Genomic DNA, 26,443 nt, shown 5'->3' with positions numbered 1-26,443 from the left:
TGGGTAAAAATTGGATAGGCGAACAAAATTTGGGAGAGATTTGGTGTTAAACAAAATAAAAAATCTTTTCTTGGTTTGTTTTCTGGTAAATTTATTTAAAAACAAATCAGACATAGCAGTGCAAAACATCACATAAAATAATGATAAAAATAAGAGTATAGCGCTCCGTATGTTTGCTAGTGGAGTACATGCCGACTTCAGATGGTTTTCTTGTAGCTACCTGTGAGGAGTCGTGGCGGATGGCTGCTGCATGACTTTTACATACACTTGCTTATGTAATCAGGGTGGTTAAAGTAGTAAACTAAATACCAGTCTAATATTTTGGGCAGTTTTGTAAGCATTTTGGCAATTTATGATCGCTTACTGACTGGAAACTCTCAGCTCTATCTGACAACTCCAAAAAAGTGCAAAATGCAATGACATTTTAGTTAGACTAGGATGCATTTCCCTGTGATTAACACACCTAGTGTTCTGCCCAGACACCACAGACTTGATTTCAATACAGCAACCACAAACCGCATCTCCTAGTTGGGTTCATTTTCCCCATTCTCAACAACCGGAACTGGAACAGGTCTCGTTACCATTCACTAAGTTAATTCGAAGAATGTACAGCAGGCTACTGCGCCAACCAGAAAACCAAAGCTGCTTTGAGTAACAGGAAGCGGTAACATTTAAGGCCTCATCTCAACCAGTCCACTTTAAAGTCACACTTCTGCATCTGAATGGGGGAAATGAAGGCCGACGTTTATCTCTTGATTCACAGTAGCAGAAAGCTTAAGAGCTTTTACCAGCGTAGATCGTGGCTCTTGAACAGCAGCAGCTGAACAGGAACACGGCAAATACAACATCGAGATTTCCATCATACGATTCCCTCACGCAAATTATTTTGAACAAAAGGCAGCACGAAACATGTCTGTGAAACATATTTACAGTCTGTGTTATTACTTACAAAACAGATTCAGTCTTCAGTTTGATGATCTACCCACAAACCGTGAGAATGGACTTTTGTTAAAAAGCGAATAGCTGCACCAAAAACTGACATTTCTGTTTTATTAAATGAAACTGCATCAAAAGTCAAGATGTGAACTTTGAACCCCAGACCACTTAGTTTTATTATCATTATGCTGCTAAAGGAATGCATGACAGAGTCTGATGTGGGGTTTGTGTTGTCAGAAGCACACATCACATTGCTTAGTCACTACACGATATCTTTTTCACCAAAGTGACTGTATCTGGATCCAGATTTACAGCATGCACACATGCCAAGATACGGATGAGAATGACGTACTGTACAGGCTTTTAGTGTCTGCCACAGTAAAGCCACAACCAGGCACTGCTCAGGAAACTGAAGCGACTTTGAACAAGGTTAACGTCTAACCTTTAGTTCACTTTACGTTCCAGTTTTCTATTTAATAAATGTAACAAAATTTTCCCCAAGTCTGACCTCAAAGAGAAGTAGCCTCCGAAAAAGATCATCCTATCTGGCGGGAATACTGCTTCTTGAAGCCTCGGCTCTGTAGACAGACATGTAACAAAAGCTAAACAGGAATCGGAACAGAAGTTCACATGTATGTACAAAGGTTGAATCCATTATTACAGGTAAGGTGATGTCAGAGGACCGGATGTGAAGCAGCTCTCTGCTGACGGTTTGGGACACCACTGAGTTACAAACAAAGGCTCCAGTCATCTGATGCTGATGGAGAATCAGTGCGACAGGAAAACAGTTTCCTTGCCACAGCTCGTTGCCATGGTATTACACATTAGAGTTGCAGAAATAGAGTACCACTAGCCTCAAAATAAGCATTCACTTAGCAGAAACAGACTCAAGGCAAAGTTATGACATGTCTTAGTTAAAGAATCAGAAGAAGATAGAGATATTTGAATGACTCCTTTCTTCTTAGTTCCTCCAGTGTTTCTGTTTGTAATACTACTTCTCCCATTAGGTTTTGGGTTTGATGTAAATGTACACGTTACCATGTGTACAGGCAACAACCATCTTCACTAATGTTGATATAGAGCAAGAAACAAAAAACAATGAGGAGTATGTACATCAAGTAGATGAGGTGGCTGAGTGGTTTTCATTAGTTTAGTATTATTAGCCTGTCATGTGTTAAGTAATATACTTGATGAAAATGGGTGTTATTTCTGCAACTAAATGCAACAGGTCTTAAATATGAAAAAGGTGTGCTAACCAGTTATCTCTCCGCCTGCCTGGTGCCCTGCTGCTGCTTCTCAACAGAGGTGAGGGAGTATTAACATTGGGTCTGTGGTCGACCAACATCCGTGTGAGTGGCATCACCACCGTGGTGCTCACACTCTGCTCAGGCAGTCCGTCTCAGGCCCAGCGGGACTCAGTCTGCACAGATCAAAGAGTGTCTCCTCGCTGGCCTCCGCCTCAGTCAGAGGTTCCAAGCGAATTAGGGAGCTGCGAGGGGGCTGCTTGGACTCCAGCAGCTCTGAGGGTGGCTCCGGCCTCAATGAAGCAGCAGGGCTGGGAGACGGCTGGAGGTGGGAGCTGGAGGAACCGGTGCTGGTGCTGCTCAGATCCAGCTCTGAAGAAGGGGTGCAACCATCAAGGAAGGCCAACAGGGGGCAGGAGGTGTACTGGATCAGCTGCTTATCTGAACACAAGACAGAAAAGTACATGAGAAAGCTCCGTCCAGGCCACTGCTTAAAAACAATCACCAACTCTCTAAATCTGAACACTTTGACTGTGAACACTATTTGCCATTTGTTCATAGCACATGGATTTAACACTTTTACACAACTCCACAACAAATGCTGAACTAGCAAAGCACCGCTGCAACGGACTAGAAAATGAAAGAACACGTGTGAAGGCTTGCTTCCATTTCCGTACGAGGCTTATTTAATGTCTATCCGTGGCATACCCAAAATAAACTGAAAGCTGTTCATGAACTGTTTGCAGTACAGACACGGGTTAGGTCTATTTTTGAGAGGTAATACTATAATTTAGTTCTCTGAATTACAGTGACTGCTTCTGGGAAGGGGTAAGTTTGAAAAGACTGAAATGAAAGGGTTTTGTTTACGCCTCAATATTGTTTTATACACAGATGCTTGTAGATGGCACTTATTAGCTGCAAGACATGGGACCACAGTTTAAAGCCTGACTTGTTCCCTGTTTGAACTGAAAACCACTAAAATTAATATTTTAAACACATTTCTCTCAAGACATGTCAAGGCATTTCCAGGACTTACGGACATTCCAAAACTGCCCTGGATAACCACGGTCACACAACTAGAATAAAGAGGCTACAACTCTTGAATGCTTCAGTGTGTGGTTATAATGTGGGGCTCTAATTAGAAATGACACTCAAAAGTTGTTTCTCCTTGATGTCCAAATATAAGTCAAATCATTTTGTATTCATCAGGGCAAAGTGCAGCGGCCCACTAGTCTACTGTGCGTAGACATGCACGTGAAAAAAAACACAAATTATTGCTTTAATCGGACTCAAACTGGACAACTGAAGTGCAAAAAATCGGAGTTCTCATTATCCAATTGAGAAACCAAGATAATGTAATTGGAATTTGTGTTTCTCCGGCATGAATACGCTTAATCGGACAACAACAGGATAATGTGTGTGCGCCTGCTCCACAATTGCTACACTGACACGTGACCCCTGAACAAAAACATCAGAGAAAGCGGGTTGCAGAAGAAGGTAAACAGAGCCTGTAGAAGAACCACCTCACGGATAGCGCATATCTTACCTGCACCAAAAGTGCATGAATGACTCTTGATTAATTTATGACGTAATAGGTCAACCGGAAAGGGGGCTGTATTAATGTGGCATAATCCCACTGAAAAGACACACATCGCCACCTAGTGTGGAGGAGGAGGACATGTTCCCGTCATTTATTCGATTTTCTCCGCTGCATGTAAACTGGGACAAGGACCACATTCAAAAAGTTGAACTTGGAGCACAGCTCGATTTAGCTCTGCATGTAAATGCACCGACTGTGAAAATGACACTCCTTTGAAGGTAGCAATGTCAAAGTCCTCGCCAGAGAAGACAGATGGTTTGAGAGAGGAGTAAAGGAAACCATCTATGTGAAAGTGGAAAAAACCTTCTCTAAATAGAGAAGGTGGACAGAGATGTAATCTTCCATCAATTTACAATATAGTGTTGAGTTCTGTCCCCAAGAAGTCTGAACACCATTCACACCTTGAGACTGGAGGCTCCCATTTACAACGGCTTCATTAGAGCACCATTCATAGGGTGAGTAGCTTAAGCCTCTTTCACATTGAGCGAAATCACCACTACCATGAGCTAAAAAGGATTACGGACTGTAATCTGGACTTTCTACAACTAGATGCGGTTTTGCAATGGATCGACATTTACGGAGGAATAATCGACATGACGCCAAGGAAAACCGGATTGTTTTTGTACATGAGCATGTGGCCTTAGTGGGACCAGTTTCTGGTCATTACAGGAACAAGTCCAGCAAGTTTCTGAGTTTCTCTATTTAGACCTCAACTTCCCGTCTCTGAAAACTGAAGAAGCTGGATGGATGAGTATCAAAACACCTTCAAGAAAACTCTCCTTATCCGGTTGCCTTTTTTAAACGCCTTTTGGATTACTTACTATGTGGGTTGTTAACTCATGGTTGCCCTTTCCTCATGAGGGCCTGTTCCACGACAGTGTTTGATTCAATTAAATGAATCTTATCGATACACCATCTCAATATATTTTACAAAGCCCAGACTGAGACTGTGAGAGTAAGCACTGGGGAGACTGTGGCAAGGAAAAGGAAGAAACCTTGAGCAGAAGCGCATAATCAGACACCCCTCGATTTTAGGCAGGCTGGGTAGCAACACACACATATAAGAGGGAGATCCCAGAACAGATTTCATATGGTCTACCATTCTTTCCATTTCCTGGACCAAGCAATTCTCTTCTTGTTGTTATTCTTCTACAGTGCTGTGACTTCTATGCAGCTACTGCCTGATTCTACAGTCTTGTCTGTCCAGCTGATGGTGAGATGTATCTGCCACTCTGTGAAGAATTTATGTGGGCTCTAATCTGTTGTGGTGATAATTTGCAGTTTCTGAGGCTGGCACACCTAAGGAGTGGATACTCTGCATTACAGACATCATGTTTTAAAAGTAATGACTGCCTTTTGTTCTAATCCATATTAGGCCAAGAACCACTCATTCAGGTTGAGAGTCAAATAGGTCTATTCATTGTAGAAAACTGTGTACCAACCCTACAACTACATAACACAACTGATGGTATCAAACACATTGCGAATACAACAAACTCACTCATGACAAGGCACACAAATTAACCGAAATCTATGTACATAGTGTTTGCATTAGTATTTCTGGATGTCTGTTTGTTGGCTGCATTATACTGTAATCATTCACCACTGTGCAGGTGGCTGATTGAGAGAACAACACTGTTCTATACAGGTCATGGTTAATGGGAAATGTGTTTACTAATATCCCTTGGGTTAAGGACCACATTCATACAATTATGGGGTTTCAATAACTGTAAGTGAATTAAAGACTGCAAAAGAATAGAAGTGAGCATGTCAAGTGTGAGAGTCCTCACTCACCTGTGTTATCTTCCTCTGACCTGTCTCTGTCTGTGTCGGTATTCTCTTTGGAACACACACTTTCCTGAAAACATACAGGCAAGAAATCAATGTACTCATATTCATTTCTTTGACAATGTGCCAGCACACCCACCTTTGACATAATGACACACTGCTGACTAAGCTTTTTGCCTTAGTAATCCTGTTTAATTGTAATGCAGAGACTTTCAGTCACTGGGCTGTTAATTCTTTGAATGCTGTTTTGATCAGTGTTTTTAATCATCCTGTTGCTTGTTTTTTTGCTTTGTTCAGATGCATGTTTGAAATTATCTGCTTGCTTCAGATTCATTCTTCTCATCCCCTTCCAATAATACTGCCAAAAAAAGGAATTGTTCTGATGCTCTTATTAAGTTAAACTGTGCTTTATTATAACTGATCAGATTAATGTTTTCTAGTTACATGTGCAATTAATAAAATTTTACCTCTAAGCCATCAAAATCAACGCCAAACTGTTTTCCATAGAGCATGGCCTGAAAGTCCTCCAAACTGCAGTCAATGCTGTCCAGATAGTCCATGAGCTCCAGCCTGACAGAACACACAGACACACACACACCATCAGTAACAAGAAATACACATCGCAGTGGGTGTTAATCCAAATTTCATCAGCAAGAGGAAAATGAGGCCAAACATTCAGCTAAAATCATAAAGAAATAACTTGTCAACAAGGACAAAGGGTCTGCCACTTCACGTTGTGACTCACCAGGAAAGAGGCCTGATCCTGACCTCAAAAGGAATGACATTTCAGAATACCACTTCTTCTTTTAAACACCAAGCCCAGCTCAAATGTACCAGTAATATGTGTTTTTGCAGAGCATTATGTCACAGTGAAACATATATTTGACTTGTTGGATAATTCATTGAGTGCACAGTGACCTTGACTGTCACTTTCAAAATGTCAATCTTGAGTCGAAGAGTTCCAAGAAATTCCATCCAACTGTTTATAGATAACATTAAAATGTTCAGGACTGTGGAACTACAATGACTCAGCCTAACACACTAGCCATTTATGGGGCAAGGGATCATTTTTGGTAACATCAGCCCACGTTTAAAAAATGTGTCCCTGTGTCTCTCAGTGATGTTTAGAAGCATGAGGTTTTCATTCAGCCAATCAGAGAAGATCAAGGAAACATTCTCAGATCTAATGTGGTCTTTAAGGTCCACGTCTGCATGAACACTGAGTACAACTGATTTATTAGGTACTCGGAAGAAGTGTCCTAATGTTGTCTAATGTGATAATGTTGACAAGTGCCTGAATCAGCATGTATGCTCAAATGGTCTAAATACATGTTTACATTTGTTTAACACTTAAGGGGCATGGAACTATATAGTGGTAACTTCATTAATCAAAAAATTTGAGAAATTTTGCAAAAGTAAAAAAGTCTCATTATGACCTATAATAACACTTGTCCAAGAATTACAATGAGGGTTAAAGAGTTAAAAAGAGTTTAGTACCTACAACTCTACCACAAAAACAGAACTAGACAGACTTCAATAAAAATAAAATTTAGTCAATAACAGTATCCATCATAATGGTGTTTGTTCAGCAATCCTGTAATTTTAGGTTGGCCCTTACTTGCCCAGCAGATTGATGTTCTGTGATATTGCTCCATTCTCATTCAATATGGAATCCATCATCTTCATGGGGTCGTCAAGATTCAAACCAGAGGGCTTATTTAGCTGTAGGGCGCTGCTAGTTGGTCTACTGCTGTCTAGATTGCTGCTCCTCTGGCTGACATCTGCAGCTGCTGACAAATCAGCCTCCGTCTGTTTGATGTCATCTGTGCATGTGGTACTCAGCTCCATCTCAGCTGGCAGTACCACGCAGCTGTCCAGCTCTACCTCCACAATTTCTATATCGCTGAGGGAGCATATTAATAAAAACATGCTGTTAATAAAGACACTCATTGCAACTATGCATATTATTAGTTCTTTTAAAGACAGTAGCTAAAGCAAGACCCAAAGGAATCATAAGATAATACTTTATTGATGGCCACTGGGAAAATTCAAATGGTACAGCAGCACAAGTCCAGTAAAAAAATACAACAGTGACCAAAGAAGCAAATAAACAGGCACTAAAAAGGACAAACACAACAGTCAACAAAAGAACAAAGTGACAATGGCTGTGGATAAAGTGACTATGTAAATAGGCTACATATCCGCTCAGTCAGTGCGTTTACATGCACGTGATAAAAAAATTATTGCCTTAATCGGACTATAACAGGAGAACTTAAGTGCATGTAAACACGTTACTCCGATTAAAATCAGAGTTCTCATTATCCGATTGAGACACCCAGATAATGCGATTGGAATGAGTTTTCATCGGATAATGCGTGTGCGCAAGCTCCACAACTGCTGCGCTGGCTTGTGACCCTGGAACAAAAACGTCCAAGAAAGCCGGGCGTAGAAGAAGAAGAAGAGAAATGGAGCCGTCTGAGGGATAGTGTGACTCTTACCTGCATCAGAAGTAGTAGTAGTATTACGTACAAGATTAAAAAATGTACTATTATCTGTCTGGTTGTCGTTTGAAATGCCGGTATGCCGCATTAACGACTCTTGTTTATTATATCACATAACAGGCCAGCCGGAAATCTGTCTCTGAAAAGACACGTATCGCCACCTAGTGTGGAAGAGGAGAACAGTTATTCGATTTTCTTGCGCTGCATGTAAACTGGGACAAGGTCTGTAATTCCACTGGCCTGTAGTGAGTGGGTGCGTTTACATGCAGAGCTTAATCGAGCTATGCTCACAATTAAACTTTCTTACTACTGTCCGTGTTCCAGTTTACATGCAACAGAAAAAATAACTCACGTGAACATGTCCTCCTCCATACTAGGTGGCGTTGTGTCGATATGTCTTTTCTGCGGGTTAATACCACGTTACTACGGCCCGCTTTCTGGTTGACCTATTACATATATTGCCATTATATTAAACAAGAGTCGTTCATGAGGCAGACAGGGATTTCAAACAATGTGCGCGCTAATTCTGGTGCAGATAAGATGTGCACTATCCCTCAGACAGTTCTTATACCGGTTCTGTTTACCTTCTTCTTCTTTTGCGACTAGCTTTCTTGGACATTGTTGTTCCGGGATCACACGCTAGCGGAGTGGTTGTGGAGAATGCGCACACGCGTTATCTGATTAAAAAGTCCAGTTCAGCGTATAAATGCCAGAGAAAATCGAATTCCAATCACATTATCTGGGTGTCTCAATCGGATAATGAGAACTCCGATTTTAATCGGAGTAACGCGTTTACATGCACTTAAGTTCTCCTGTTCTGATAGTCAGATTAAGGCAATAAATCGTTTTTTTCACATGCATGTAAACGCACTGGTAGATGTGGAGGGAAGCAGAACCTACAGCAGAGGTGTTAATGGCTGCAGTGGTGGGGAGTGGGGACACAGATCCACAATCAGAGCTAGCAAGGGTGGTTTCAAAACTACTGAACAATAGGTTTAGCTCTGATACAAATTCTGGGCCACCACTGACTACAGATAAGGTTTTCCCACAGCGTGTTATCCTTTTCATCTAGCGCCAGACCTCTTTTGTGTTGTTTTGTCTTATCTTGGCCTCGATCATGTCCTTATAGCTGTCCCTGGCCTCTCTCAGTTTCCTCTTCAGCTCCTTTTGAACACCCCTGAGATCCTCACAATCTTTGGCCATGAAGTGCTCTCTTCTCCCTGTTAAGAAGGCCTTTAATATTTTTGTTTATCCATGGCTTGTTACTGGAAAAACAACAGGCCTTTTTTGTTGGGACGATGTTGTCTTCACAGAATTGTATGTAGTCCGTTATGCAACAAGAGAGACCCACAATGTTGTCTCTGAAGTCCTCCTCAAAAATACTCTGTGTGACATTAAAACACTCCTGCAGTGCCTCCTGTCTCCTTAGACCTTACCTTTACCACCTGTTGTCCCACCATCAGTCTGTAGGTGGTGTCGAGGTGTACTTGGTTATGGTCCGAGTCGCCCAGGGGAGGGAGGGAGAGAAGCAGAATTGTATGCTTTGGCCATTGGCATATAGGAGGTCCAGGGTTTTATTCCCTCTCGTTGCACAGTCTATGTACTGAGTGAAGTTGGTGAGGACAGAAGAGAGAGACAAATTGAAGTCCCCGCTGATTAGGATGAGAGCGCTGGGATGTTGCATCTGTAATCCTCTGACCACAGAGTAGATGATGTCACTTGCGCTGGCTGCAGCCGCTCACGGATGAATGTAAACAACCATCATGATGACGTGTGCGAACTCTTGTGGAAGGTAGTCCTACCACAATGAGCTCCACATCAGAAGTACACACAGTTCTTGATGGTTACGAGTCCAGGGTTAAACCATTTATGGTGCGTTCCATTTACCTCGGAGGGTTGAATTCAGCACTGGTAACTGACTTCACGCCCGAGTTATCAGGCAAGAACTCGGAAAACTAGATGGCCTTGTCCATGAAAGCTCTTGTCTTGTCCATATATAACTTGGTGTGTTCAATAATTAATTTTTTTGAGTGCAGAATGAAATTGAAGTTCCAAAAAAAAAAAAAAAAAAAAAAAAATCTTGATATTATTGCTATAATGTTTATGGGGCAACTAAATTTAGGCTATTTAAGCTACACAAATTGCAAATGGAACAGATAACTTGAAGCAACTCATGAGGTTTTTTACTAGAATTATTTACAGTGATGAAATTTACTAGACCACACAAGGCAGAAAATTTCAAGAAATATTCAAATGTTTAACTGTTTAATGTTTTTAAAAAAATACACTATTAATCATAGTTCGCCACAATGGTGTTTCGCACTGTTATGGTTTTACATGGTTATTACTGTTAGCGCAACATGGACTTGTAGTTCCCATAACACATAAAAAAACTTAAATTACACTGTAACAGCATTGCAACATATGTACGTTGAAAAATTCTGTCTGTACGACTGATTTAATGCAACAAAAACTAATCAGAATTGCTAATACACAAAATATTACAGGAGCTTCTAATAACTATTTACACACGGGGCAGCCATCTTGGTAACTCAGCTCAGGGATAGTGAGGATTCTTAGACTTTGAGTAGACTTTGGGGGGAGATCCTGTTGAAAATTCCAAGTCGGAACTCAGAAATTCCGACTTCTGAGTACAAATGGAACGCACCATTAGTGTTGACAAAGACGGCAAGCTCTTCTCCTCCCCTCCCCTCCCCTCCCCTCCCCTCTCCTCTCCTCTCCTCCTCTCTTCTTGTTTCGTTTTGTCAGGGCGAATAAGGTCAACCTAGTTATATTATAAAATCCTCCATCCATCGTCACATGTTTAGAATGCTTGCAGTTGCACATACTGTATGCAAATACCTACCACCAAAAATCCTAACCACGTAGGAGATCATAAATGCACACACTTTCTATTCTGCTGTCATTGTTAGTTCACATCAGGTTTAACAATTAACGGTGTGAAAGCAACAGGAAAGAGTAAACAGAAAGGTGTCTTACCCATTCTCATAGGTTCTGGGCGACTCTTCTGTAATCTCAGCAGTCGACTCTGCATCATTCTCAGTCAAGTCACAGATAATGACGTCATCCGATATCTCTGAGCCCTTCACACCATTTAGACTGTTGACAGATGGCTAAACAGGAGGGTCACTCAGTCAGTATCTGAACTTCAGAAAATTTCCTCTTCAGAGCTATCTTGGCCTAACTTGTTTTAACACATTTGAAGAAACAATTAATGTCAAGTGGACTACTCCAAAATTATTATCCTTTTATAGTTACTTTTAAAACAAAAGTAGAGATCATCCACATAGAAAAAACAGTTCATCAGATTCAAATCCATAAAATATGAATCAGTGGCTCCAGATTAGGTGCTAATATTTTCAACCCTCTTAGGGAGACATACTGTATGTGGAACCTGTCTTATTTAAACCACTAAGATGAAGGGTGCATTGTTCTTGGCTACTGAATTGGGCAGTGTTGTCATGCCAAGATCAAGCTCTTTTAAGTCTTCAAAAAAGGTTGTGATTGCTTGAGTCTGGCAAGGGTTTAATAAGATCCCCAAATGATTTGTAATAAATTCCACAGTAAAAAAAAAAAACTGTCTACATTTCAAGAAACTGCCAACTTGTCCAGCACTGGCTGTTCCAACAGATTGTGGACTAACAGAAGACCATTTGAAGGAAAATGAAGTCTGCAAGAATCTCAAACTTTCATCTCAGGATTTACAGGTAAGTCTTGCAACTGTTTTTTTTTTTTTTTAAGCACATGTGTCTCCAATCCGAAAGAGATTACAAAAATTTGACCTGGATTTGGCTTCGATAACAGACATATGGCACAAACCAAAGATGGCCTGTCAGGTAAAGGTCCTTGAACCTGATCAACTCCAAAGCACTGTGGTCTAAATAACTATTTCCCACATCAACGATTGTTTAAAGGAAATTACTTCAAAATTGTAATACAAATGTGAAATAGGTTGCAAAGCATGTAGGTATGGGAAATAAGATGAGCAGCAACCAACCATATCGGAAATGAGTTCACTTTGAATATATGACGATTTACTGACCTGGTCAACACACACCTTGTCATCATAGATCTGATGGATGTATTTTGGCTTCTTTCCATTGCTATTCATAAGAATCGGCCTGTCCAAAAGATAGTGACACAAACAGTTCAAGTTCATACTCTAGTTAATATAAGTTCTTTGACAAAATGATGATCAGTAACTTGTTGGGGATGGAACAGGTGTCAACTTACCTTTTGCGTTTTAAATTCAGGATGCGGTTGTTCTGTACCAATGTGACAATGAAATGTATCAGCTGAAAAAGAAATAAATAAATAAATAAACATAGAAACCACGATTTAACATCTCTCTTTTCCTTTCCAAAAGCAAGCTTTCTATAAGTGTTTACTAGTGCTTATTATATAACAATGGTGCCACGTGTGGTGACAGAATATTCTGTAGATCTGTTGAAAATTCACTGTGTCTTGACCTTCTGGTGACCCCCAACCAGAGAGCTACTACCATTTGTCAAGTCCCATCCCCTTCCTATGTTACTGTTGCTAGGTTAACAAACAATGTGAATCACAATGAAAAAGTTTGAAAAAATGCAATCCACAGTCTGGAGTTGAAATGGACATGAGACAGCTAAAGTTAACAACCATGCAAATGTTGGCAGAAAGAAGAAATTACTAGTGCTTTCACCAGTTTTCTGTTTTTATGCAGTTATACCTCTCTTATATCCATGCTTATTGACTATACTATTTTCATGTTTTTGAAGAGTCACAATTACAGGGACAGCTGGTATAAATGGGCTAACAGGGCTAAGCCCTCACAAAAAACAGCCCCAGCACTCTTGGTCCGCTTTCATTCATTTAGTTCTTGTAAGTGATTGACAGGTGTCATGCCATGCCCCCCTCATTCACTGATCATTTGAGCTAAATCCATTCAATGTCTTTGGAGGAAAAGTTGGAAATTAGGAGAATGGGATAACAGTAAGTCAAATAACTCAAAGTGACAAACTACCAAATCATAAGTTTTGCGTTTCTTATTTTTCTATGGGAATGGAACCTCTACTGCTATCGCTTGTCTAACCTAGCAACCATAACATAGGAAGTCAAGACTTTACAAAGTGTCTGGGCCATCTGGTTGATGGTCAGCAGACCAATCAAAAGGTTGTTTAATTAATCCTTGTAAAACAAAATATCACTTATTCAAAGACAAATTCCTGGTAAGGATGTGCCACATTCAAAATTACAAAGTATTATCTCAATCTAGAAAGTATGAACATTAGGGGTTGGAAAAAATATCGATGTTTCAATATACTGCAATACCTTTTCTTACACTACAATACCAATTTTGAATGTCTTAATAACGATTTTAAAACAAAAAGAAAATGTCGGGCCGATTGTGAATGACTACCGCAGCTCCGATCCGCATGGTGTTGCTGTAGCGCCACCTCACTGCGGGCGTTCTCTGCAGTCTCTCATTTTTCTCGTGTTTGAGGTTAGGAACTACGTGTCTGAATACAGTTCCACATAATGACAGCTAATCGGTCTGGTACAGAACTAACCTTTTTGATGAGTTGCTGTTGGTGGGCATGTTTCTGTCTCAGATCTGAGATCTCCCTCCACAAAGCTTCATTCTCCCTATGCAACAAAACATTTACAATTAACAGAAAAGAGACGCAGAGAAAAAGTTATTCACACTACATCATTAATATGGATGCATTCAAATAATAAATCCTTTCAGAAAACCCATGTGATAACACATTCATGTCAAACATTTCCAGGGAGAAAATAGCTGTGCTTTATAAAGACAGTGACCTCCACTAATAGACACAGGCAAATTTTGCTCTACACTCACCTCTTGAGTGTGGCCAACCTGGCATCGATGTTCTCCTGTTTGCTGTGAACATTTTGGACACTCGCTAATATCTTGGATAGGTCTTCCTGTCTAATTTTGTTGTCTTCTGGACGGGCGTTAGAAACCTGGCAAACATACATTTCAGTTAACTCTGGTATTTTCAGGATTTCACCCCAGGAAACTTAACATGACACCAAAACTGATCTGACATCTGAAACAAAATTGGCTGGCCAGTGTCTAGACAGATGTTTCAAAGGACTTGAGGATAAACAAGTCAAAACTGTGCCTCACTATTCCATTAATTTCATCCAAATCATTTTTTCTTTCTTAATTAAAAAATACAAACAGTACTTTATATTCATTGAATGTGGATTGATATGAAAAAGTGTTGGCCCCTTTGCTGATTTCGTCACAACTACACAACTACTAGTCTCCTCGCCTCCCTGCCTCGTCCCACCAGTGACACACATACACCTAGTAGGGGTGGGCGATACGACGATATTAAATCATGAAAGATTACAACGTGAAGACGACCGACCAATCATAGCGTATTAGGGGCAGTGACGCGCTTTCTTACCCGCCTCCTTGTCTATGTGTGTAGCAGTAGCCACATGGAGAGCCATGGTCACTAAAAAAAAAATTCACTTCCATTATATGGAATAGGTTTGGATTTTCCTCAACTGATGAAGCGCAGGCAAATGTTGTGTGCAAAGTTTGCACAAAACAGGTTTGCACGCTGGCGACACGACAACCCCGTTCAATCATTTGAAGAGGAATCATCCCAAACAATATGCTGAGAGCCAAACAGCGAGGGGTCCGGCGGCATCGGCACCGCAGGCGGAGGCAGCAGATAGCGTAAGACCAAAACACTCAACATAACAGGCATTTAACAAAGGAACTCCGTATGACAAGTCAAGCAAGCGATGGAAAGAGGTAACAGAAGCAGTTACCCTTTATAAGATATGGTACCGTTCAAGACGGTAGAAAACAAGGGGTTCATACGCCTGCTTAAAGTAGTTGTAGTACCCACGGTACGAGCTGCCCAGCTGAAAATACTTGTACAACACTGCCTTGCCCCGTCTTTTAAACCTGACTGTTTGCACATGCAGGCAAAACTGCGACTATTTAAATTGGTTAAGAAAGGTTCTTCGGACTAAATTGTCTGCTTTTCATTTTTCAATTTAAGATCGTGATAAAATCGAAATCGTGAATTTATTTTTTAAAAAATTGCGATATGATATTTTTGCCATATCGCCCACCCTTACACCTGAGCAAAAAGAATACAACTTGAACAGACATGGGGTGTCATAATAACCTCGTTCTTTACTGATAAACTGAGCACCATCCAGCGGGTCGAGACACTTGAGGAAGTTTACAAAGAGACAGTAACCGGTAGATTAAGAACCCCAATGAGCAGATATTGAGCAAGATAGTTATCTGTTGTTTACCTTAGTACTTGCGAGTACCCGACACAGTGCATGACTCAGTGAAGGTGGAGACATGCGGTGGTGGTGTATTTGCGTCAATAAAAAAAGAAAAGAAATTTGAAGGAGCGGCGGCTAGGATTTAGGAATGGTGGCCCGCCACTCCTAAATGAATGTAGAGGAAACACCGAACTACATGTTTCAGATAATCAGACTAATTTAAATATGAGAAGATAACACAAGCAAACAAAAAAGGCAAAGTTTTTATTAACCTACATGGCCCTGGGAGAAAAAGTGGTTGCTCTCTCCTGTTAAAACATAACTTAACTGTGTTAATCACACCTGACTTCAGTTTCTCCAGCCACACCCAGACCTGATTATTGCCACACCTGTTCTCAATCAAGAAATCACTTCAATAGGACAAATGACAAAGTGAATTAGATCAAAAGATCCTGAAAGCCTAGAGATCATGCTGTGATCTAAAAAAAATTCAGGAACAAATGAGAAAGAAAGTTAGTGAGATCTATCAGTCTGAAAAAGGTTAGAAAGTAATTTCTAAAGCTTTGGGACTCCAGTGAACCACAGGCAGTGCGTTTACATGCACAGCTTAATCGTGCTATGCTCGAAAATCGAAATTTTTGAATGTGGTCCATGTCCCAGTTAACAGGCAGCAGAGAAAATCGAATAACTCAAGGGAACATGTCCTCCTCCACACTAGGTGGCGTTGTGTCAATATGTCTTTTCTGCGGGTTAATACCACGTTACTACGGCCCGGTTTCTGGTTGATCTATTACGTCATATAATTAACAAGAGTTGTTTGTGTGACGGACCGGAATTTCTAACAGACGGATAACAGTACAGCTCTTTTAATGTTGTACGTAATGTGCGCGCTACTTTTGGTGCAGGTAAGATATGTGCTATCCCTTGGGTGGTTCTTCCACCGGCTCTGTTTACCGTCTTCTTCTGCGACCAGCTTTCTTGAATGTTTTTGTTCCGGGGTCATACACCAGCGCAGCAGTTGTGGAGCATGTGCACACACACGTTATCCTGTTGTAGTCCGATTAAGCGTATATATGACGGAGAAAAAAACAAATTCCAATGGCATTATCTGGGTTTCTTAATCGGATAAGGCAGGGGTGGCCAACCAGGCAGAGACCAAGAGCCACATTTTTTACTGTGTTACGGCAAAGAGCCACATCATACACATGGGCACACATGAACATCACCCCATCCCTTCCTCTCTCACTCTAACACACACCTTTGCTCAGCCAGATTTATTGTAAATGTCACGCACCAACATGATAATGACAGAAATTGACTCCTACAGTACAAAGAGAGGCCAGTCATTTCCAACAATGAACACTGTGTGCACTGTCTCACACAGACAAAGTCCACAAACAAAAATATTATAATTTACAATAGCTTTTTCCTTTTACTATGTATGTTACTTACTACTTACTTAGTGAGCTGAAGTGGTGCTGAAGATTTGAAGCTTTGAAATGCGCTAATGACGCCTGACATAAGGCAGAATGGCTTGCCATTACGTTTAACAAAAAGATATAAACTCTCCCACTTTGTTAAAAACGTCCTGTGTTCATCTTCATATTTCCGTTTTGCTGTGCATTTTTTCCCTGTCGTTTTGATAGCGAACTTGACACAAATTGTTTACTCAAATGATCTTACTCCTACTGGGAAACTTTGAGGAAAATACCGTATTGAACTCAAGCGAAGCGAAGCGAAACTTCGATATGAACGTAAGAGCTGCATGGAACCGGGAACTCTAATTTTCATCAGACGTGTTTACATGCACTTAAGTTTTCCAGCTAGAGTCTGTTCAAGGCAAATTTCGTTTTTTTCACATGCATGTAAACACATTGAGTGAGAGTCATTATCCACAAATGGTGAAAACACGGAACAGGTGTGAACTTTCCCATGAGTGGCTGGCTGACCAAAATTACCCCAAGAGCTCAGAGGCGACTCATCCCAGAGGTCACAAAAGACCCCACAACAACATCCAAAGAACTGCAGGCCTCACTTGTCTCAGTTAAGGTCAGTGTTCAAGAGGCAAAAGGAACATAAAGGCTAGTCTCAGTTTCGCCAGAAAATATTTTGATGATCCCCAAGACTTTTGGGAAAGTGTGTGTCCCATTACATCTGGCGTAAAAGTAACACTGCATTTCAGAAAAAGAACATCACATAACAGTAGACTTTGGAGTAGCCTACTGAAAGTCTTGACCTGAATCCTATTCGAGATGCTGTGGCATGACCTTAAAATGTGGTTCATGTGACTGAAATACAATAATTCTGCAAGATGAGTTGGCCAGAATTCCTCCACAGCGCTGGAAAAGACTCACTGAAGTTATAAAAAACACTTGATTGCAGTGGTTGCTGCTAATGGTGGCCCAACCAATTATTAGGTTTAGGGGGAAATCACTTTTTCACACGGGGCCATGTAGGTATGGATTTTGTTTTGCCTTTTAATAACAAAAACCTTAATTTCAAAACTACATATTGTGTTTACTTGTGTTATCTTTGACTAATATTTAAATTTGATTGATGATCTTAAAAATTTAAATGTGACAAACATGCAGAAAAATAAGAAATCAGTAAGGGGGGCAACACTTCAGTATATAGAACTACATACAACTGATTTGGTGTTGACAGTCTGTACTATTCAAAAGTATTTTCAGCACATTAATTCTTTTGACAATTTAACAGAAAGAACTAACTGATCACTCTACCTTCCTCTTGATGTTTTCCAGCAAATCATCCTGTCCATGTTTAAAGTAGGGGTGCTGAAACTCCACTGGACCATCCTTCTCCTGCTTCACGATCCCGGTATCAATGTGCATCACCTTACGGAAGCCATCTGAACAAATGGGAGTGCATACACACACACACACACACACAATCAGAACTCCTCATCATCAATGAGGGGGACAATCAATAACAATGATTATCTCATCATTACAATGTAATGTTCTCCTAGAAAAACCTTGGTTCTAATAATCAGGCCACGGTCACATGTCACTAATAGAAATATTCCCATGTAGCCCCCAGGTAAGAGTGTAGTAGGGCTGCACGATAAATAGTTTAAAAAAAAACGCAGTCTCGATTCACACATACATGTGATCTCACTTCAAAACACAACGATTCTTAAGCATTTTATTTAACAAGCGACACCAGAAAAAAAATGCTCCCATTTCTTCTCAGATTTTTTCAAGTGCCCCTAAAGGCAGCACTGATGCTGACTCCTCCCTCAACCTATGGTAAAGTGTCTTTACAACACGTGATTCCGTGGAGGAAGCCCGTCTGCAGTTGAGTGTGTGGAAACAGTGAGGGAGAGAAGCAGAGAGAAGTCAGCGGTAAAGAGAATTAAATGGATGGTGAAGGAACCCCAGGTGGTAGTGGCGAGAGTCACCCACAGACCCGACCTGAACTTGTACCCAAAAAATTTTTGCATTCGGCAGTGTGGAAGTATTTTGGATTTAAGCAAAAATGATGACAAACAGTCTGAGGTGCATTTTTAAAGTGTGTTCTGCCCTCGTTGCAGCGCCGCAAGGCAACTTGAATGACTATTTGAATGTTTTTTTTGTTTTGTTAAAGTTCATCAGTGCAATAAACATTTTGTAAAAAAAAAAAATAATTGGGCCAAAGAATCGTGATCTCAATTCTAAGCAAAAAAATTATGATTCACATTTTTTCTAGAATCATGCAGCCCTAGGATGTAGGCATTATTACAATGATTCTCAATGAACATCAGCTTCAAGCTTGACATTCAGGCCAGTAACATGGGCGTATGAAAAAAGCACATCTGGTTCCCTTCTAGAGAGCTGGTAACGCTGCAGAAAGATGAGTCCCTGACATGAGTGTTTTGCCCCATGAGCTTGTGTTTATTTCTATTCAGTAACTTAATGAGAACTCTGTACACCAAACATCAGTACAATGACTATGTTGACAATCTCATGTAACATGCATCCCATGTCTTGTACTCTTCTTCCAACATCACATGACTAAACATGTCTGCTTGACTCTCCAGCGAGGATTTCTTTTTTTTTTTGGGAGTTGAGTCAGCTGATACTAAATATTAAAAGATCAGTATCTGATTGGAGGGTAAAAAAAACAGTTGATTGGGACATACCTAGTAAACATAGCATAAAGTTAGATAGCTGCATGAATATGTAAACTCTAAAGGCTCTTTTATAGTACTGCGGGAAACAGATGCAACCTACACACGTAGCAAACGCTGGTGCCAGCATACCAAGTGGACCAGTCACAGCTCCTTTGGTCTGCATTGCGTAGTTACATTTCTGGGGAGGTACATGTCATCATGCTACGACGTTAAGGCGCTTTTAGAATACTGCAAGAGCTAGACAAGTGTCACAGCGGCTACTCCAAAAGTAGCCGCTGAGACACTTTTGAAAATCAGGGTTAATTTTTGTTTCTACTTGCTGCTTCAATTTCAGCAATGGTGATTGAAACTTTCATGAGTCACACAGATGTCTGCATCTCCAAACCTCCTCGGTTAACCTTTCCAATTCCTTATTGATCCAAAATAATTCTGGGGGAAGTGCACATCAGCTACATTGCTAGGGTCGGCATAGGCGTGCTTTAACACCTATCCACCTATCAGGGTTTGCTTAAGGTCTATGTATGCTCCGCAGTGATGCCATACCTTAATCTAAATCACCTATTAAGGTTAACAGACGCTCAAAAAGCCACCAACAAAAACAAGATGACAGAAAGAAAAATAAAGGACAGTAGGGCTGGACGACTGATCAAATTTTGTTCGCTATTTCGATTTTGGTTTCTCACGATCATAATATTTTAATCAAAAAACGATCAATGTGCCGTGTGGCATAGTGTGGCACAGTTCCTGCGCTGTAAAAGCACCGTGAACGCACCTCTATCGCGTGCAGCTGCATCAAGCGTGTGATTTGTGTGGATCAATTGTGGAATGAGCGATTGACAACATGGCAGAAAGCCAGGCTAAGCCTTTAGGTGAAAAGAAAGACAGGACAACTTCGGTCATTTGGAGACATTTTGGATTTAAATTGTCGGACGTGGAGCAGAAGGAGATTGTTTGCAAAGTTTGTTGTGCCTGCACCCCAAAGCAACACAACATATTTATTTAACCATTTAAAGTTCTGCCATAAAGTGGTCTATGACAAAGTATTGAAGGAGCAAAAGACCCCAAAAGGCCACTGCCACCACAACACAGTCCTCCATTGAGGACGCTGTTTACAATGCCACTCCATAACCCACCGGTTCCCAGCGACAGGGAGAGATAACGGAGGCTGTGACATTTATGCTATAAAAAGTCAGATTTAAAGTTGAGTTTTGGTGGTTGAATAAATACTTTTTTTGAAATCAGTGAATAATCGCGTTTACGTTATCAATTAAAATAATGGTGATTATTATTTTTTCCATAATCGCCCAGCCTTAATGGACAGCTGTTGGGACAACTGATTAATGCTGAATGGAGGGTACGACAGTTGACAGTTGAGCATGGAGATTAGCTGCATTAGTTTGAGTCATAGGCTACATATTTTTACATATCTCCAACTACCAAAGAACAGAGAAGTAAACAGATCGTTGCATTATGAACAACTGAAATCCAGGCACAGAAACCTGGTGTTGTGGGTCACATTTCGTGTCAGGTAATATAATTCATGTCGTTCTTTTTTTTTGATGAAGTCATACCTTCTCAAGTTACATTCTGGAGGGGTGTTAGATAAGTTTGTGGATGCTGTTGTTTTGGCGTAGTTACGGCTAACAGCAACTATTTCAGTTCCAACAATTAATGGAGTATCTGTGATCACTCCTCGTCATTCTTTTAACATTTGGTCAGATGCTACAGCATTGTATGGCTAGCTCTGAGTGTTAGCATCTTTTATTTAGCTACATTTATCCTAACTAACATGACCTAAAACTAACTGAAACTGAGGCTAATCCACTTTTCTAATCCAACTTTACTAGTTCTTATGGATCAGTGTCAAGTTCAATTGTTCTGATAATCCACATTTTTCCCAGTGTCGCTGTATTTACTACTACATTTCACCATGTTTATGCCACTCAGTAGGGCATGACTCCCGGGCAGCAGTAGCGTCAATGTCAATGTCCTCTATATACGCAGGATAAAAAGTTGTACACAGCCTTACACATGTTGAGCTGCCTGATGAAACTAGCCATGTTGTTGTGCTTGAAGAACTTGGGAAGGATCTCCTTGGCAAAGCGCTGCTCGTCCAAAACAAGGAAGCTGGTGCCCTCCTGGAAAGAACCACAGAGATAGTCAGAACATCACCTCAGATGGACCCATTTCATTATGCTCTTAACCCAACTGTGCACACATCAACATTTAGAGTGACTCAAAGCCCAAAAGTCAAAAATGAACTTATCCAGACAATGTGTAGAGGCTAAATTTGTTTTAATGGGGTTAAATAAGCTGATTAAACACTGGCAGCATCATTACATCATTAGTGTCACCCAGGAATGAGTAGAGCAGGTGGCAAGAGTAGGATGACAAGGAAGATGAAGGCCATCACATGCAATGAAAGTAACACATTCCAGGTTTTCGGGAAGAGCTCACACCCTAAGAGGACAGGGAGGTACAGGAGGGTCTTTTGCCAGCAGCCATAAGGCTTTTTAACTATCTGTAGTTTTTATTCCAGATGTGCAATTGTTTTCAACCCTAATACTATACTGACATGTTTATTTATTTGTACTTAAGTATAATATGCCTTATCAAATAGCGGTACATTAAAGAAAGATACAAGGGAAGCTAGTAGTTGGTGCCTAGGTAAGTTTTTTTGCCCATCGACATCTATGCTTGAATCGATTATGTGGCGTGTAATAGATAGATAGATAGATAGATAGATAGATAGATAGATAGATAGATTACTTCCCTGTAGGGAAATTAGGAATGATGCAGGTCAAACGAACTACGACTGTGAAAAAATATTCGTGGCGTGGTGAATGCGTACACTTGTTGTAGTATATATAAAGGTAAATATCCATAGCTACAGTTTTCTTTGCTTTAGCTTAGACAACTAGCATGCTAACGATGTACAGCTTCGACATTACCTGACTCCAGCAAATAAATTCATTTGTGTCTGCATCCTCGACCAACGTCCACAGCTTGGTGAGGAAAGCCGGGACGCTCGAGTTGTGCTTCATATTCAAAAAAATTCAAGGATAAATTCACTTTGCCTGAAAATGCGCAACGTGTACTCCGTTTTTTACGCCGTAGAAAAACACAGGTTACATCTGCCTTTAGGAAAAGGCCAATGGCGTACAACTTCCGGTTGTAGATATCGGCAGCGGATTGGTCGAAAATGATTTTACGTAAGACTCCTCACGTGGAGTTCCACGCAAAGACCGAAGGATATAGTTTTAAGCATGGTTTTAAGGCGGTTGTCTAAAATGAATTAAAGTAAGTCCCCCATTTCTTGGGACAGTCCCCCTTTTGGGTGACCTGTCCCCTGGATAAAGTTGTCCCTGAAAAGGTCCCCGATTTTAGCGTTTTTTTTTTTTTTTCATAATAAAAAAAAATGTTGCGCGTAGACTAGAACAACGGTTACTAAGGTAGCCGGTTAGGAAACGCCAGTGAGCATGTTGCGCGCAGACTACATCACTTGTTATTACGGTGCTGTTGCCGTTAAAGACACTTAGTTTAAATACGTATATTTAAATATTAAATTAATTTAAATTAAATATCAACAAATATGCCAAATTGAATGCAAACATAACCGTCTCTGTCTCTTCGTTTAATCGCTATAATATTTATTATTATTATTATTATTATTACTTTTATTATTGTTGTTGTTGTTGTTATGCATCTCCATGCTGTAAATGTGAAATTTGCAGATTTGGAACGCAGAAATTGTTGCAAAATTTGTAATGAATATTGCCTAAACTTTCATATGTTGATAACATGATTTTTGGTAAATGGTCTTGCTTCTATATAATGCTTTTCTACCTCATCAAAGCACTTTTACAGTCACAAACACATTCACCCATTCGCTCACACAAGTCCACACATTCACACACCAGTAACTGTGAGCAACTGGGGGTTCAGTGTCTTGCGCAAGGACACTTTGGCATATGGCATATTCGGGGGATCAAACCAGTAACCCTTCAGTTCATGGACAACCTGCTCTACCTACTGAGCCACAGCCACCCTATATTTACATATATTTCTATATTTTGTTTTATAATTTATAATTTTCGTTCTATTTTTTTCCTATATACATGTGCTTATTTGACCATTAGGTGTTTTTGTTATGACTGGAAAAGGTTGGGGTAGGTTTGGCTGCATCATCTCTGTCTTCTCACTTAGCTCTCAATGAAGGCGGTCACATTTTTTCTCCCTCTCCTCTCCCTTATCTTCACTGCTTTGTTCTTCTTGTCTCGTCTGTCTACTGTCTACACTTTTGAGAGACTCTCTAAGCACTGCTCTCCAAACTACAAAACCATTGATAAACTGGTCTATCAACTCAACTGACACAATTTTCTCAACAAGAAGCCTGGGTTCGGGGGAGCCGGACTGCCCTGCTGGAACGTTCACAGCTGGCTACATGATGGATGCGTGGGAGAGGTGGTGGGTGGTGTGCCTGGCGGTTCTTTCCCTGGAGGACACCAAAGACATCTGCCTATTCGAAACCATGATTTCATGTCTTTTGCTGACTGGATTAGGGATTGCCCTGATTTATCTAGGAAATCAAAAAATGGTGACAGCTGTCCAGAGCCCCATAAAGCTGCCTGACATGATTGAAGCGGTGGGCAGAGCTGTCAGCACTCAGACTGTGGCTATAAACCACAACATGGATAACATCATGGAGAAGCTTTTGGTTTTGCAAAGGGGAATGAATCGATTCGGAGACCAGAATGAACAAACAGAAAAGTCGTGCAAAAGAATGCGTCTTCTTGCCCCAAGACCAAACAATCCCAATTTTATCTGTTTTTGGCGTCCTAACAACACTGGCCTCGGCCAAGGCCGTTGCTGGAATAACAACTCCCCTGAAGATCACTGCAGTGAGACGCTCTTGTATTTCTTCCCATGGACACCTGCTGATAGTTGACTCTGTTTGGGACTCAATCAAGGTTGTCTCTGGACTGAGGCACCAAAATTGTGAAGCCAGGCAAAGCGACTCTCCAGGCCTACACATACACTTACATATAGATAGATATGCAATCACCCCCGTACCCCCACATCCCGCGCCTTTGCCGCTTTATCCCCAGTGTGACAAGCAGAAATGGATGGCTGCTTGCTTGCATGCTTGTGTTGGTTACCTCCACCCGCCCACCCCTTCAATGCTTGGTAGGTGGCTTGTGTAGTTGTGTAACATCCACTCAAAGGCAAGACCCAAAGGCTCCCAGTAGAACATTGCCCAAAGCATAACATTGCCTCTACTTTCTACTATGGGTGAACAGGATCTAAACTAGTGCTGCCCAATTCTGGTCCTCGGGGGCCACTACCTTGCATGATTTCGATGTTTCCTTCCTCCAACACACCTGATTCAAATGAATGGCTCCTTATCAGGCTACTGCAGAGCTTGATGACAAGCTGATCATTTGAATTAGGTGTGGTGGAGGAGGGAAACATCGAAAACATGCAGGGCAGTGGCCCCTGAGTACCGGAATTGGCCAGCACTGATCTAAACAATCCCTCCAATTACACCCTGTTTCAGATGGACACCACCCCAAAAATCTTACTAATAAAACCCCAGTTCCCAATTAGTCATTAAGAAGAAAGAAGAAACTTCTTCTTCTTCCCCTAGTTGATGACTGTCTTCATTGTGTTCCATGGTCTTGGTGCCTTGGAAATACTTTTGTAAACCTCACTTGAGCAATTCTGTTCAGAAATTAGATCATAATTCTGTTACTGACATCTAATTCGAAGCACTAGATTGATTTGATTAATTTTGGACCTTGGTCATATAATGACTGTTTTTTATAGTTGTTAAATCAAGGTCAGTTTAAAAAAATAAAAATCAATAGACCAACGACAGAAACTGAATCCACCAAAGTTCACCTTTTCAGTGATTATGGTATATTGTGACACATTCCTTGAAATGCCATTTTAACAAGGTATAGCCCAAGAGAAGCCCCCCCAGGGCCCTGAACGACCTGCGCCCAGTGGCCCTCTCCTCCCAGGTGATGAAGGCTATGGAGAGGCTTGTCAAGCAACACATTCTCACTCTGAACAACTCACAACTCGACCCGCTCCAATTTGCATATCAAAGCCACAAAGGTGTTGACAATGCCAAAGCCTTCATCATCGACACTATCCACAGATACCTGGAGCTTCCCAACACCTCCGCCAGACTCCTGTTTGCTGACTTCTCCTCGGCCTTCAACACCCTGCAACCGCACATCCTGGCAGAGCAACTACAGTGAAACTTCCACTTGAGCAGCCAGTTTATCCTCTGGATCCTGGACTTTCTGACCAACCAAACCCAGCGAGTCCAGATTAACAATAAGCTGTCTGATCTCCTCTCCACCTTCACTGACTCCCCACAAGGTTGTGTGCTTTCTCCACTGCTCTTCATTCTGTACACCGACGAGTGCAGATCAACACACCCCAACTGTCACCTGGTGAAGTTTGCTGACGACACAGTTCTCCTGTCCCTCCTGTCTGGTCCCTCCCTCCACCATGGACCCGCTCTGCAGCAGTTCATAGAGTGGTGTGACTCTTCCTGTCTGGAGCTGAATGTCAACAAAATGAAGGAGATGGTGGTGACCTTCTCCAGCAGCCAAAGGGAACTGGCGGCAGCTGTCACCACTATGATCCACGGTTCTCTGGTCAAGACAGTTGGGGAATACAGATACCTGGGAACCATCCTGGACTGCCAACTGAGGTTCTCTTCCAACACCGAAGGGATCCTGAGGAAGTGCCACCAGAGGATGTACCTACTAAGGAAACTTAGTAGGTTCTGTAAGCAGCAGACGGTTAGTAGGTTTTTCTGTCAGTAAGAACATCTTGCTGACATTCTATTACACATTCATTGAAAGTGTTTTAACTTTCTCCATATGTTGCTGGTATCACTCTGTAACTGTTCAGGATAGGAACGGCCTGCATAACATTG

General features: G+C 41.1%; 1 protein-coding gene across 2 annotated transcripts; it reads right to left on the bottom strand.

The window, feature by feature from the left end:
* Positions 1–70: 70 nt before the first annotated feature.
* hsf2 (heat shock transcription factor 2) lies at positions 71–22,656 on the bottom strand. 2 transcript variants are annotated; one of them, XM_047574376.1, is made up of 12 exons: positions 22,440–22,656; positions 21,518–21,626; positions 18,098–18,225; positions 13,933–14,057; positions 13,640–13,715; positions 12,324–12,385; positions 12,148–12,211; positions 11,070–11,203; positions 7,187–7,471; positions 6,036–6,138; positions 5,575–5,638; positions 71–2,621 (listed from the first exon to the last, which is right to left on the bottom strand). In XM_047574376.1, the coding sequence occupies exons 1-12, from the start codon at positions 22,530–22,532 to the stop codon at positions 2,311–2,313; spliced, it is 1,554 nt and encodes a 517-aa protein (XP_047430332.1). In that variant the 5' UTR covers positions 22,533–22,656; the 3' UTR covers positions 71–2,310. The 2 variants fall into 2 exon arrangements, with proteins under 2 accessions (XP_047430332.1, XP_047430331.1); XM_047574375.1 differs by having other exon boundaries at positions 12,133–12,211; positions 22,440–22,655.
* Positions 22,657–26,443: the final 3,787 nt, after the last annotated feature.

The sequence above is a fragment of the Mugil cephalus genome, chromosome 21 (genome assembly GCF_022458985.1).
Source record: "Mugil cephalus isolate CIBA_MC_2020 chromosome 21, CIBA_Mcephalus_1.1, whole genome shotgun sequence".
Taxonomy (NCBI): Eukaryota; Metazoa; Chordata; class Actinopteri; order Mugiliformes; family Mugilidae; genus Mugil; species Mugil cephalus.
The sequence above is the reverse complement of the archived record's forward strand: the minus strand, read 5'-3'. Positions and strand labels throughout refer to the sequence as shown.